The sequence below is a fragment of the Macaca fascicularis genome, chromosome 11 (genome assembly GCF_037993035.2).
Source record: "Macaca fascicularis isolate 582-1 chromosome 11, T2T-MFA8v1.1".
Classification (NCBI taxonomy): domain Eukaryota; kingdom Metazoa; phylum Chordata; class Mammalia; order Primates; family Cercopithecidae; genus Macaca; species Macaca fascicularis.
In genome coordinates, this window is record NC_088385.1 from 116016698 (window position 1) to 116031075 (window position 14378).

At 46.2% G+C, this 14378-nt stretch overlaps 1 protein-coding gene across 11 annotated transcripts in view; it reads left to right on the plus strand.

Moving 5' to 3' along the window:
* Positions 1-14378, plus strand: part of ACACB (acetyl-CoA carboxylase beta) — a 166411-nt gene that overhangs the window by 53606 nt on the left and 98427 nt on the right. For all 11 annotated transcript variants that reach the window (XR_012420593.1, XR_012420594.1, XM_065524772.1 and 8 more), the window contains 7 exons: positions 1459-1591; positions 5405-5543; positions 9398-9507; positions 9863-9944; positions 11702-11800; positions 13810-13919; positions 14033-14143. Coding sequence is in view for 9 of the 11 variants with exons in the window: in XM_065524772.1 (XP_065380844.1) it covers positions 1459-1591; positions 5405-5543; positions 9398-9507; positions 9863-9944; positions 11702-11800; positions 13810-13919; positions 14033-14143 (784 nt within the window). In the remaining 2 variants the exon portion in view is untranslated. The remainder of the gene's footprint in view (positions 1-1458; positions 1592-5404; positions 5544-9397; positions 9508-9862; positions 9945-11701; positions 11801-13809; positions 13920-14032; positions 14144-14378) is intronic.

Genomic DNA, 14378 nt, shown 5'->3' on the forward strand with positions numbered 1-14378 from the left:
GCCAAATTACAGTGGACTTCTATGGTATTGACCAGCTGGTGGAGGGGAGCTGATGGGGTGGCCTTGTGAGAGAACTAAATTCACATCTCTCAGGATGGGAAGGCCATAGATGCTGTCTGACATGGATGACTCACAAGATTGTATACACATGTTGTTTAGGACTATGGAGATGTGTAATTGCTAGAAAAAATCAGCATCAATTTCCTCTGGTGTGGAGGGACAGGGCAGGAAACCTGTTTTGTTGTTAAACATTTAAAAAATTGTTTTCAGTTTTCTAAAGAAATGTTGTGGGCTGGACATTGTGGCTCATGCCTTATAATCCCAGTGTTTTGGAAGGCCGAGGTGGGAGGATTGCTTGAAGCCAGGATTTCAAGACCAGCCTGGGCAACAAAGTGAGACCCCTGTCTCTACAAAAAATAAAATTAAAAAACTTCTGAAATACAAATGTAGAAAAGTACATGAAATATATTAATACTGTGTAACAAGTCTGAACGATTAGAATGTGTGGACTTCTTCCCTGATCATAAAACTCTCACCCTTGTTAGAAGTTTTTTAGTATTATTTGGGTTCCTAAATGATGGGCATGTAAAGTCAAAATTAACTTAGGATTTAAAATCTAAACATCCACCTTGGGACAGGTAGAAGAAACTGCTGCTTCTAGTTCATGTGCTGGCCTTAGCTGGCCTCTTATGGTGCTTTCAGTTGGGTACAGTGGTTCATGCCTGTAATAGCAATGCTTTGAAAGGCTTTGATGTCACTTGACTTCAGGAGTTTGGACCAGCCTGGGCAACACAGTGAGACCCCATCTCTACAAAAATGTTTAAAAATTGGCTAGGTGGCCAGGCGCAGTGGCTCAAACCTGTAGTCCCAGCACTTAGGGAGGCCAAGACGGGCGGATCACAAGGTCAGGAGATCGAAACCACCCTGGCTAACACAGTGAAACCCCGTCTCTACTAAAAAATACAAAAAACTGGCCGGGCGAGGTGGCGGGCGCCTGTAGTCCCAGCTACTCGGGAGGCTGAGGCAGGAGAATGGCGTAAACCCAGGAGGTGGAGCTTGCAGTGAGCTGAGATCCAGCCACTGCACTCCAGCCTGGGCGACAGAGTGAGACTCTGTCTCAAAAAAAAAAAAAAAAAAAAATTGGCTGGGCTTGGTGGTGCACCTCTGTGATCCCTGCTACCCAAGGAGGTCGAGGCTGCAGTGAGCCACGATTACACCACTGCATACCAGCCTGGGTGACAGAATGAGATCCTGTCTCAAAAAAAAAAAAAAAAAAAGAAGGTGCTTCCTGCCCTTGAGCCTCCTTGTAAATTGCTTCAGGGGCTCTGGAGAGCAAGTGCAAAGCAGAGGGGCTCTGGTGCACTTCGGCTTCTCTGCTCCACTGGCTTTATAGGTGCTGAGCTCTGAGTCCCGGGCTTCTTCCGTCATGCACGTCTGCCCCTCATTCTTACTCTGCAGGCCGAGCATGTCGGGACTCCACCTGGTGAAGAGGGGACGGGAACACAAGAAGCTGGACCTGCACAGAGACTTTACAGTGGCTTCTCCCGCTGAGTTTGTCACACGCTTTGGCGGGGATCGGGTCATCGAGAAGGTACAGACGGGTCTCGGCACTCTGGGTAGGGTCCGGTTGGGGTGCAGGGGCCCCTCCTCTCAGCTGGAGGTGGGAGATTCAGGTTCAGGCTCAATCTGAATCAATCTGAATCTCTGCCTGCTGCAGAGAGGGGGTGGGGGGGTGAGGGCCACACTCTTGTGACACCCAGTGCTGGGTGCTTGACTTCATGAGCTTTTTACCCTCGCAACAGCCCAATGCAACAGGTGCATCGCTCCCATTCACAGATGGGGAGACTGAGACCTCTGGGCGTGGTCAGGAAGCTCCTGCAAAGGACTCTGGGTGCTTTTGGGAATGGGGCCACTTTCTACTGAATGGGAAGCATAAGTCCAGCTGTGCATTCCTGAGGTTTGTAGCTGCTTCGAGGAGAGGAGACAGACTGACTAGAATGGCAGTAAGGAAAGGGAAGTAGCTGAGATTTGCCAGTTCTGAAGGCTTTTCACATTGTCTCCTATACCATCTGCACAAGGCCCTGGGTCATCCATACTGTTTGATGATCGCCATCGTATTCGTGGAGAAACTAGTATTCAGAGATTTGATGTTAGTTGTCCAAGATTAGGTAATTAGTAGGAGGTGGAGCTGGGATTTGAACCCAGGCCAGTTTGGCTCTAAGACCTTGTTCTTTTCCATTTTACTGGAGAGCAGGGTCATAATAATAATACCAATCTCAGTGACAGCTGCCATCAATTGAGGGCCTGTGCTGGGGTAGGCATCCTGTCCCCTGCTTTACACCATTGCATCTTATTTAGCCATTCCCTCAGCCTGGTCAGTGGGTATTGTTTTACAGATGAGGAAACCGAGGCTTAGAGAGGGAAGATTGCTTGCCCAGTGTCAGAGCTGGGCTCCAGAGCTCACACCCTCAACCCAGCACACTAAGTGTAGTATTGAGTGGTAGAGACTCATGCAGGATGCAGGTTCCAAAACCTGGCTGCCACTGGTCGTTTTTTATTTTATTTTTTTAAGTTTTCATTTTTATAGAGATAGGGTGTCACTCTGTTGCCCAGGCTGAAGTGCAGTGGCACAATCATAGTTTGCTACAGCCTCAACCTCCTGGGCTCGAGTGATCCTCCTGCCTCAGCCTCCTGAGCAGCTGGGATTATAGGTGTGCACCACTATGCCTGGCTAGTTTTGTTTTTTATTTTTCTAGAGATAGGGGTCTCATTATGTTGCCCAGGCTGGTCTTGCACTCCTGAGCTCAAGTGATCTTCCTTCTTTGGCCTCCTAAAGTCTTGGGATTACAAGCATAGCCACCGTGCCATGCCTGGCCTTTGCCAATAGTCTTGATGGTTGAAAATACAGATTCTTCCACCCTGCTCCAGACCCTTGGATTTAAACTCTCCTGGGCGGAGATCCAGAAGCTACATTTTTGTCACACTCGCCAGGAGACTGTTTTGCATTCAGCACAGTTGGTGGCTAGTGTGGAATTCTCAGGAGCCCAGAGAGGCTCGGGCGGCCACAGAAGGGCTCAGCCCAGTGCTGTTGTACTTTCTGGCTTAGGAGTTGACCTTGGCTTGCCTTCTCTTGTACACTCCTTGTGGGAAAGCTGCTGCTGTGGGGATTAGAGCCGCAAGCTGGCCCGCAGCAGCCTCTCCCCGATGGGGCTCCCACATTTGTTGCACTAGAACGTATGGGGCCAAGGGAAACTGTGTAATTCTGGGATCATCAAAGTCCTTCTCTGTTGACCAAGCCTTGCTTTGATAATCGACTGAGAAAGCCAGAGCCCAGCCATTTCATCATGTCTTCCCAAGAGGCATTTTTTGACAGGGTAGAAGAACATTTCACCTGAACCAGAAACCCTGAGGTCAAATTCTAGTGCTGCCACTCATGGGCTGTGAGATCTGAGTTCAGTTTCCCCTTCTGTAAAACAGAGGTGATCACATCCCAACTCTCTAATGAGACTTACCCTTCAGGAACGTCTTGAAGATTAGACAGCAATGAAGGAGGCCTTAAAATGATGAAATTGCTATGTAAGTCAAGCTTTGAAGCCATATGCCTAATTTTTTTTTTTTTAAACAAGAAAACTAGGGGCTGGACATGGTGGCTCACATCTGTAATTCCAGCACTTTGTGGGGGCAAGGTAGGAGGATTGATTGAGTCCAAGAGTTTGAGACCAGCCTGGGCAACATAGCAAGACCCCATCTCTAAAAAAAATAAAAAAATTAGCTGAGTGTGCTGGTGCATGCCTTTAGTCCCAGCTACTCAGGAGGCTGAGGCAAGATGAACTTGAGGGGTTGAGGCTGCAGTGAACTATGATTGCACTACAGCCTGGATGACAGAGACTGTGTTAGTTTGCTCTCACACTGCTAATAAAGACATACCCGAGACTGGTAATTTATAAAGGAAAGAGGTTTAATTGACTCACAGTTCTGCATGGGTGGGGTGGCCTCAGGAAACTTATAGTCATGGTGGAAGGAGAAGCAAACACATCCTTCTTCACAAGGTGGCAGCAAGGAGCAGTACTGTGCAAAAGAGGGAAAGCCCCTTATAAAACCATCAGATCTCACTCATTATCAGGAGAGCAGCAGCATGGGAGTAACCGCCCCCATGATTCAATTACCCCCCACCGGGTCCCTCCCATGACACGTGGGGATTATGGGAACTACAATTCAAGATGAGATTTGGGTGGGGACACAGCCAAGGCATATCGGAGACCCTGTCTCAAAAAAACAAAACAAAAGAAAACAACAAAAACCTAGAACTTTGGCTTTATTTTTTAAAGACATGGCCAGTTATACCTCTTCATGTGGACATAAAGCTCAGAGAGGGAAGGGGTGTTCTCAGGGCCACACAGCAAGTTCATGACGCAACTGGGAATTGAAACCAGGACTCTTTCTGTTGCTCTCTGCGGTTGCGGACAACCAGCATTGACCACTGTTCCTCCTTACCACATCTAAGACCTTTAGCCTTTAGAATGCACAGACAGCCATGAGGGCAGTTCAGAGAACAGGTCAGACTGTGGAAAGTTCAAGTCCTCACTCTGCTGTGTGACCTGGGGCGGGTGCATGAGCTCCTCTGAGTTTTAATAGTTTAACCCCCAAATAGAAATAATAGTGAAAGCTCTTTCAAAAGGCTGATGTGAGGATGAAATGAAATAAGGCAGGTAAAACACATTGTACTGTAAAACATCAAAAAGTGTTAAGGGTGATCACGATTACACCAAAGGAATAAAAAAATCATTCACTGGGCCTGGCACAGTGGCTCATGCCTGTAATTCCAGAACTTTGGGTGGATGAGGTGGGCACATCATTTGAGCCCAGCCTGGGTTTGTGTTCAAGTTCAGGACCAGCCTGGGCAACATGACAAAATCCTGTCTTTGCAAAAACATAAAAAAAATGAGCAGGATGTGGTGGTGTACACTTGTAGTCCCAGCTACTCAGGAGGCTGAGGTGGGAGGATCACTTGAACCTGGAAGGTTGAAGTTGCAGTAAGCTGTGATTGCACCACTACACTCCAGCCTGGGTGACAGAGCAAGACTCTGTCTCAAAAAAAATAAATATATAAAATAAAAAAATATATATCTATGTATTTCATCCAAACACCCATCCATTCATCTATCCATCCATCCATCCATCCATTCATCCATCTATTTGATGATCCATTCATGTGGCTGGCAGAATTTGAGCTCCTGCTCTGTGCTGGGATGTGTGCCATGGAAATGCATAGAAATACCAAGAGGAATGCTGTGTCGCAGGGGCTGCAGGAGGCTCTGCAGCTGTGAGGTGGACTCGGGGTAGCACGTGGCCCCCAGCACAGGTAGATGTGCATCTTCAGCTCCTTCCTTGTCTTCCCGTGCAGGTGCTTATTGCCAACAACGGGATCGCCGCCGTGAAGTGCATGCGCTCCATCCGCAGGTGGGCCTATGAGATGTTCCGCAACGAGCGGGCCATCCGGTTTGTTGTGATGGTGACCCCTGAGGACCTTAAGGCCAACGCAGGTACCTGGGCCTTGACCCTCTCCTCCCGCCGTGCCCCATCCTTGCCGCCCTCGCCTCCTTCCCCTGTGCCTAGGCAAGTCCATCCTGGACTCCAGATTGTCAGGACCTCTCATGAGTCTGTATTTATTTGTCCTTCCTTCTTTATTTAATTAAAACGTCTGCTGACATCAAGAATGACTGTGCCTTACAAAAATGCAAATGGTTAACATGCAGAGGAAATTGGATCTTTGAGAAATGTTGTGTTCTAGCAGACTGGGGGCTGTTTCTCCTGGTGTTTTCCTGCAGGTATTGTATTCTAGCAGACTGAGGGCTGTTGCTCCTGGTGTTTTCCTGAAGGAGGATGTAATTGTATTTCAATTACTTGTTCATTCTTCCGTTCATTTGCCTGAGTTTTTTTTGTGATGAATCATTCTATAAACAACTGTTGGATGATTTACTTTTTTCCTGAACAGTCTTATCCTTTTATAGGCTCTACTCCCCACAGCAGCCAAAGTGACCTTTTAGAAACATAACTTATTCTGCTGTGTTTTCTGAAGGTTGTTAAAAACAAAAACCTTGGCCAGAGTGGTGGCTCGTGCCTGTAATCCCAGCACTTTGGGAGGCTGAGGCGGGAGGATTGCTTGAGCCCTTGAGTTTGAGAGCAGCCCGGGCAACATAAGACCCTGTCTCTACAAAAAATAAAAATAAAAAAATAACTGGGTACAGTGGCATGCACCTGTAGTCTCAGCTACCCAGGAAGCTGAGGTGGGAGGATCGCTTCAGCCCAGGGGGTCTAGGCTATAGTGAGCTGTGATTACACCACTGCATTCCAGCCTGGGAAACAGACTGAGACTCTGTCTCAAATAAAACAACATAAACCTAAAAGCATAACTCAGATCCGAGCACAGTGGCTCACGCCTATAATCCCAGTGCTTTGGGAGGCCAAGATGGGCGAATCACTTGAGGCCAGGAATTTTGAGACCAGCCTGCCCATTTCTACTAAAAATACCTCCCAAAAATTAGCCGGGCATGGTGGCAGGTGCCTGTAGTCCCAGCTATTCAGGAGGCTGAGGCAGGAGAATTGCTTGAACCCAGGAGGCGGAGGTTGCGGTGGGCTGAGATCACCCCACTGCACTCGAGCCTGGGTGACAGAGCAAGACTGTCTCAAAAAAAAAAAAAAAAAAAAAGCAAAACAAAAACCAACATAAGTCAGGTCTTCAGGTCTTTTCATGCTTCTTCTTAAAATGTGTCAGAGGCTGTATGCTCTTCCCAGTAGTAGCAACCTCAGCACCATCCCCTAAGCCTTCCTGCCCCAAGCTCTGCACAGACATGGCCTCATTTGTTACTTACAGCTCTGTTTTACAGATGGCACAGTCGAGGCACAGGGACGTGAATTTATCACTTGTCCAGGGTCACACAACCGTCATGTGATGCAGGTGGGATGGGAACCCTGGTCTGAGCTCAGAGCATTATCCAGTGGGTCCTCCCGTCTTGGTTAGTCTAAAATTCAAGATTCTCACCGAGGCCCATAAGTCCCCTCCTGACTCCATCTCGAACCTCTCACCCTCCATCAGCCGGGTACCAGTCACGCTGGCCTCTGGCGGCTCCTGGGCCTGTTGCAGAGTCTTGGTACCTGCTGGATCCTCTATTGAAGGTGCTTCTCCCAGAGCCCTTTGTGCAGTGGACTCCCTCCCCACCCAGTCTGTAGGTCTCAACATGATCCTTGCATCTCTCTCAGAGAACCTCATTTATTTTCTTCCTAGCACTGACCTGAGTCTGTAGTTATTGTGTTTATTTTCTTGTTCATCTTCTCCAACATAAAAGAAAAACTGGATGAGGACCAGGTAGCATGTCTGGCCGCTCCCTTTGTCATCTCTGGAATCTCCCCATTCGCCAACATTTCTGTGTTTGATAAATGTAGGAGGCAGGCAGGCCGGAAGGAGCAGCTCTGGGGTTTCTTTCTGTGTTTGCATATAAAGTGCCGCAATCTTCAATTTCAGGATCGTAGCAAATTTCATAGTACAGATGTCCCAACCCCTGTGTTTGGATTGAGTCTAACTTTTCCTAGTCCGAAACACTGCTCAGTGGCTGTCGTCTGACTTTGGCCTCATTGATGTGTGGGTTTTTGTTTGTCTGTTGTTTTTTTTTTGAGATAGAGTCTTGCTCTGTTGCCCAGGCTAGAGTACAATGGTGCGATCTTGGCTCACTGCAGCCTCTACCTCCCGGATTCAAGCAATTCTTGTGCCTCAGCCTCCCAAGTAGCTGGGAGGCGTGCACCACCATGACCGGCTAATTTTTGTATTTTTAGTGGAGACAGAGTTTCACCATGTTGGCTAGGCTAGTCTTGAACTCCTGACTTCTGGTGATCTGCCCACCTCAGCCTTCTAAAGTGCTGAGATTACAGGTGTCAGCCATTGCACCCAGCCAACATGTGGTTTTTTTAAGGACATATTCTTAGATGTGGAATTTCTGGCTTAAAGAGCGTGAGTATTTTAAAATCGAAATATTGCATTATGTTCAGCCTTAAAAAGGAAGGAAATCCCGTCATGTGTTACAACATGGATGAACCTTGAGGACATTGTACTGGTCCCAAAAAGTGAAATAAGCCAGTCACAAAAAGACAAATACTGCATGATTCCATGTATAAGGGGTAACTAGAGTAGTACAATTCATAGAGAGAGCGAGAGAGAGTATATATCGTTGGTTGCCAAGGACTTCAGGGAGGGAGAAAAAGGGAGTTGTTGATGAGTATAGAGTTTCAGATTCATAAAATGAAAAAGTTCTGGACATCTGTTTCATGATATAAATATACTTCACTATTGAACTGTACACTCAAAAATGGTTAAGATAGTAAATTTTACATTTTTTTTTTTAACCATAATTTAAAACTCTGATTGTATTTTTGTTTGTTTGTTTGTTTGTTTGGGGTTTTTTTGAGACAGGACCTTGCTCTGTCGCCCAGGCTGGAGTGCAGTGACATGATCACAGCTCACTGTAGCCTCGACCTTGGAGGCTCAAGTGATCCTCCTGCCTCAGCCTCCCAAGTAGCCGGGACTATAGGCATGTACCACCATTCCTGGCTACCTTTTTTTTTTTTTTTTTTTTGTAGAGACAAGGTCTCCCTTTATTGCCCAAACTGACCTTGCATTCCTGGCCTCAAACAATCCTCCTACCTTGGCCTCCCAAAGTGCTGGGATGACAGGTGTGCACCACCGCACCCAGCCCTATTGTATTATTTAATGGTAAAACAATATTAAGATAAACTTTAAATAGGAAATATTTTTAAAAACCTACCTCTAATCCCACTCTGTTGACAGATTACTTCCTTTGTCCTTCGTTCCCTTCCAGGCCTTGTCCAGAGACACATCTGTTTCACGTAATTAAAATCATATTTCATTTTCTTTAAATTTTCTTCCTTTTTTTTTTTTTTTTTTTAAATGAGACGGAGTCTTGTTCCATCACTCAGACTGGAGTGCAGTGGCATGATCTCAGCTCACTGCAACCTCCACCTCCTGGGTTCAAGCAATTCGCCCACCTCAGCCTCCCGAGTACTTTGGATTACAGGTGCCTACCACCATGCCCAGCTAATTTTTGTATTTTTAGTAGAGACAGGATTTCACCATGTTGACCAGGCTGGTTTCGAACTTCTGGGCTCAGGCGATCTGCCTGCCTCAGCCTCCTAAAGTGCGGGATTATAGGCATGAGCCACCATGCCCAGCCTTCTCTTTACATTTTCATACATGTTTGTCCGTTGTTGCCATAGAAGTCTGCATGGTTCTGCTTTCCATGGCTGTACACAGTCACATCTTGTAATGTTCTGCCATTGACATCCGTCTGTCAGCAGTTCCTTTCTTCTTGCTCCCATTTAATTTCAGAGTACATCAAGATGGCGGATCAGTACGTCCCCGTCCCAGGAGGGCCTAATAACAACAACTATGCCAACGTGGAGCTGATTGTGGACATTGCCAAGAGAATCCCTGTGCAGGTAGACGGACCAGGGTGCCTGAGTGTGGTCTCTGAGTGTGGGGTGATGCCCCTTGGTTCTAGTTCAATTCCACAGTTCACAAGGGGCGGAGGGTCCAGGTCCCACAAGGCTCCAAATTCCTGGGCTGACATAACAGAAAAGAGTGTTCAAGTGATGCGAAGCACATTCTTTTTTAAAAAAAATTTTACAGACAGGATCTCGCCATGTTGGCCAGGCTGGTCTTGAACTCCTGGGCTCAAATGATCCTCCTGCCTCGGCCTCCCAAAGTGCTGGGGTTACAGGTGTGAGTTACTGTGCCCGGCTGGGAGGCATATTCTTGAAGGAAGATTGTTGCTCACCCCTTTCTGTGTTGCAGGCGGTGTGGGCTGGCTGGGGCCATGCTTCCGAAAACCCTAAACTTCCGGAGCTGCTGTGCAAGAATGGAGTTGCTTTCTTAGGTAGAGTGTATCCCCATCAGATACATGGGAATTGGGGCGTTGCTGGGACATTCTGCTGGGTCTGGCCCTCTTTCTACTCCTGTCCTGTAAAGCAGAGGTCCCTTTGATTTCCCACCTCACACTTTCATTGTGAGGAGTGAGTGAGTCCCAGGGCGGAAGGGCACACGGCTAATCTGCCAAGTCATGGAATTAGGAACTGCCCGCTTTTCAAAGGAAGACACACAGGCAGCCAACAAGCATATGGAAAAAAGCTCAACATCACTGATCATTAGAGAAAGGCAAGTCAAAACCACAGTGAGATACCATTTCTTGGCAGATTCTGATGAGATTGTGGAGAAAAGGGAACGCTTATGCACTGTTGGTGGGAGTATAAACTAGTTCAACCATTGTGGAAAGCGTATGGCAATTCCTCAAAGAGCCAAAAACAGAACTACCATTTAACCCAGCAATCCTGTTACTGGGTATATACCCAGAGGAATATAAAATCATTCGACCATAAAGACACATGAACACGAATGTTTATTGCAGCACTATTCACAATAGCAAAGGCATGGAATCAACCTAAATGCCCATCAGTGACAGATTGGATAAAGCAAATGTGGTACATATACACCATGGAATACTACACAGCCATCAAAAATACTGAGATTATGTCTTTTGCGGGAACATGGATGGAGCTGGAGGCTGTTATGCTTAGCAAACTAACAGAAGAACAGAAAACCAAATATTACGTGTTCTCATTTATAAGTGGGAGCTAAATGATGAGAATACATGGACACAAAGAGGGGAACAGCAGACGCTACTTGAGGGTGAAAGGCGGGAGGAGGGAGAAAAGCAGAAAAATAACTATTGGGTACTAGGCTTAGTACCTGGGCGATGAAATAATCTGTATCACAAACCCCTGTGACATGAGTGTACCTGTGTAACAAATTTGCACATGTAATTATATCCATGTCCTTGTGTAGTTTAGGGGAATCATTTACTATCATGTAATACATCCCTGCTTCTCCTTACCTGTGGGTCTGAAAACAGTCTTGCCCAAATGTGAAGCAGCTCAGTGCGGATCAATACCTGATATTCACCTGAGGCGCAGCCGGGAGTCCCATGCCCATTGACATTTTCTTTGTCTGTGGGCTCTGAGTACATACGGGCATCTGTCCTGTCTGACAGTCACCCAGGACTCTTATTATCAGTCTTAATTCCTCTGGAGGTTGATGATCCAGCCCACTGGACAAATCCAGCCCATGGCTTGCCTTTGTAAATAAAGTTTTATTAAAACATGGTCGTGCTCATTCATTTATGTATTGCCTATGGCTGCTTTCACCCTACACTAGCAAAGTTGAGTCATTGTGACAGAGACCTGCAGGCTCACAAAACTGAAAGTATTTCCCATCTGGCTCTTTATAGAAAGAGTTCGCTAACCTATGGTCCGGCTCTTTGAGCTCCTAGCTTACCTCTTTGATCTAGCTTTCTGCCTCCCCGCCAAAGTGTATTTTGTGTATGCCACTGTAGCCTAGGTTGTAACTCACATCAGGTTTACAATCCACATGTGTTGAAAGTTGACTGATGCAACAGCAGACTAACAGACTTTTTCCTTCCCTAACGTGAGGTTAAGCTCCTTGAGAGCTGGAACCAGAGAATTTTCTCTGTCATCTTCTCCTCACCTGGCCCCACCACCATGCACTCGGTCGGCACTCAGCCTCGAGGGTCTTGTGACTGACCAGATTCTGCTTCCCTTCTTGTCCCCAACTCCTCAGGCCCTCCCAGTGAGGCCATGTGGGCCTTAGGAGATAAGATCGCCTCCACCATTGTCGCCCAGACGCTGCAGGTCCCAACCCTGCCCTGGAGTGGAAGCGGTAAGGGACCCCGAGCTTCCCTCTGGGGGAGCTTCTCAGCCCAGTCTTGGTAATGTGAACAATCAGGGTGACAGAAGTATGCTTGTAACAATTCTTTCTGTTACAAATGTTACTTTTAGTTTTTAGTCACTAGCAAAATATTTTAAAATTTAAAGTTAGTAAACAAGTGGTACAATTTATTGTAGGCAATTTAGAAAATACAAGAGATACAAAAAAGAAATGGAAATCATTCATAATCCTATGACCCAGTGTTGAACATGTATTACACTGTGGGTATCTACCTTTCTAACATTTTTCTTGGCATATTATTAAAAAAAAAAAAAAGACAAATCTTAGTCAGTGGCTCAGGCTCATGTTTGTAATTCCAATGCTTTAAGAGGCTGAGGGAGGAGGATCACTTGAAGCCAGGAGTTCAAGACCAGCCTGGGCAACATAGCAAGACCCCATCTCTAGACAAAGTTAAAAAAAAAAAAAAAAAAACTGGTTGTGGTGGTGCATGCCTGTAGTCCCAACTACTCAGGAGGCTGAGGCAGGAGGATAGCTTGAGCCTAGGAGGTTGAGGTTACAGTGAACTATGGTGGCACCACTACACTCCAGCCTGGGTGATGAGACCCTGTCTTTAAAAGGAAACAACAACCCATCCTACATTTCCTAGTTTGTGACTTTTTTTTCCCCACTAATGAATATCTTTCTATGTAAAAAATATACTTTATACCATTTAAGATGCCTGCATAGGATTATTATGTCTTACGGATGTATCATAATTGACTTAACAGTCCTCATAGTTAAATAATTTAGATTGTTTCCAATTTATTTTTTCTTTCTTTTTTTCTTTTTTTTTTTTTTTTGAGACGGAGTCTCGCTCTATCGCCCAGGCTGGAGTGCAGTGGCGCGATCTAGGCTCACTGCAAGCTCCGCCTCCCGGGTTCACGCCATTCTCCTGCCTCAGCCTCCTGAGTAGCTGGGACTATAGGCGCCCGCCACCTCGCCCGGCTAATTTTTTTTTTTTTTTTTTGTATTTTTAGTGGAGGCAGGATTTCGCCGTGTTAGCCAGGATGGTCTTGATCTCCTGACCTTGTGATCCACCCGCCTCGGCCTCCCAAAGTGCTGGGATTACAGGCGTGAGCCACCACGCCCAGCCTATTTTTTCTAATTTAAAAAATATTCAAAGGAATGGAGCTTTGATAATCTTACAGCTAAATTTATGTGTGCATTTTAATAATTTTCTTAGGATGAATTCCTAACAGTGGAATTTCTAGGACAAATTAAAAAATGAGTAGGACAGTCTCAGAAGTTTCCTATTAAATTTGATTTTTTTTCTCCTAAAAGTTAAACTTTAAATTTGGGATGGAAAATTTACTTTCATTTGTTAAATCTTTGCATGGTTTTGGGAAATAATTATTCACATATAAATGATTCCATAATGTAGAATTGGGATTTTTTTTGGATTTAGATTGATATGGCTGTTGTTGGTAAAGTCTGAGTGTCTTTCCTTTTTTGTTGTTTTGTTTTTGAGACAGGGTCTCACTCTGTCACCCAGGCTAGACTGTAGTGGCATGATCATGGCTCACTGCAGTCTTGACCTCCTGGGCTCAAGTGATCCTCCTGCATCAGCCTCTCCAGTAGCTGGGGCTACAGGCCCATGCCACCATGCCTGGCTAATTATAAACATTTTTTTGTAACGACAAGGTCTCACTATGTTGCCAGGGTTGGTCTTAAACTCCTGGGTTCAAGCGATCCCCCCACCTCAGCCTCCCAAAGTGCTGGGATTAATGGCATGAGCCACCGCGCCTGGCAGTTAGTTTCTTAAGCTTGATTTCTCGTTCAAGGTTGGGTTAGTTCTTGAGGAAATGAAAAGCCATTGTGAGAAGCTGAGGGGAGTGTCTGTATTCCACTGGTCCAGAAGCCCAGGTCTAGCACTACGTCAGGAGGGAGAGGCCCTGTGGTTTCTGGGTTGTGTGTGTTTCTCCTGGATTTGGGAGGAATCAGCTTTCTTTGTGACTCTCCAGGCCTGACAGTGGAGTGGACAGAAGATGATCTGCAGCAGGGAAAAATAATCAGTGTCCCAGAAGATGTTTATGACCAGGGTTGTGTGAAAGACGTAGATGAGGGCTTGGAGGTAAATGCAGAGCCTGCGGGGGCCAGGGGGGCCGGAACCGAACTGCCTCTGTCCTGGTAGCGGTTGGCAACTGGCTAACCTCTAAAGAGGTCTGTTTGTCCCTTTGCATCCAGGCAGCAGAAAAAATTGGTTTTCCATTGATGATCAAAGCTTCTGAAGGTGGCGGAGGGAAGGGAATCCGGAAGGCTGAGAGTGCGGAGGACTTCCCGATCCTTTTCAGACAAGTGAGCAGTTCTTGCTGTGTCTTTTCGCATCTGTCTTTGGGAATTGTTTGTGGGCTGCCAGATTATTTCTCTTAGCGTTATTCTGTGACTGTCAAGAAGACATTTGTAGGAGCTGGATGTATTGTTGTATCGTATTTTGCAACAAATGTGTACATTTTTACTCAGAAAAGCCCATGGTTTTGTGTTGATCTTGACAGCATCTTTTAGGTAGTTCAGGTCTATAAATCAGGGTATC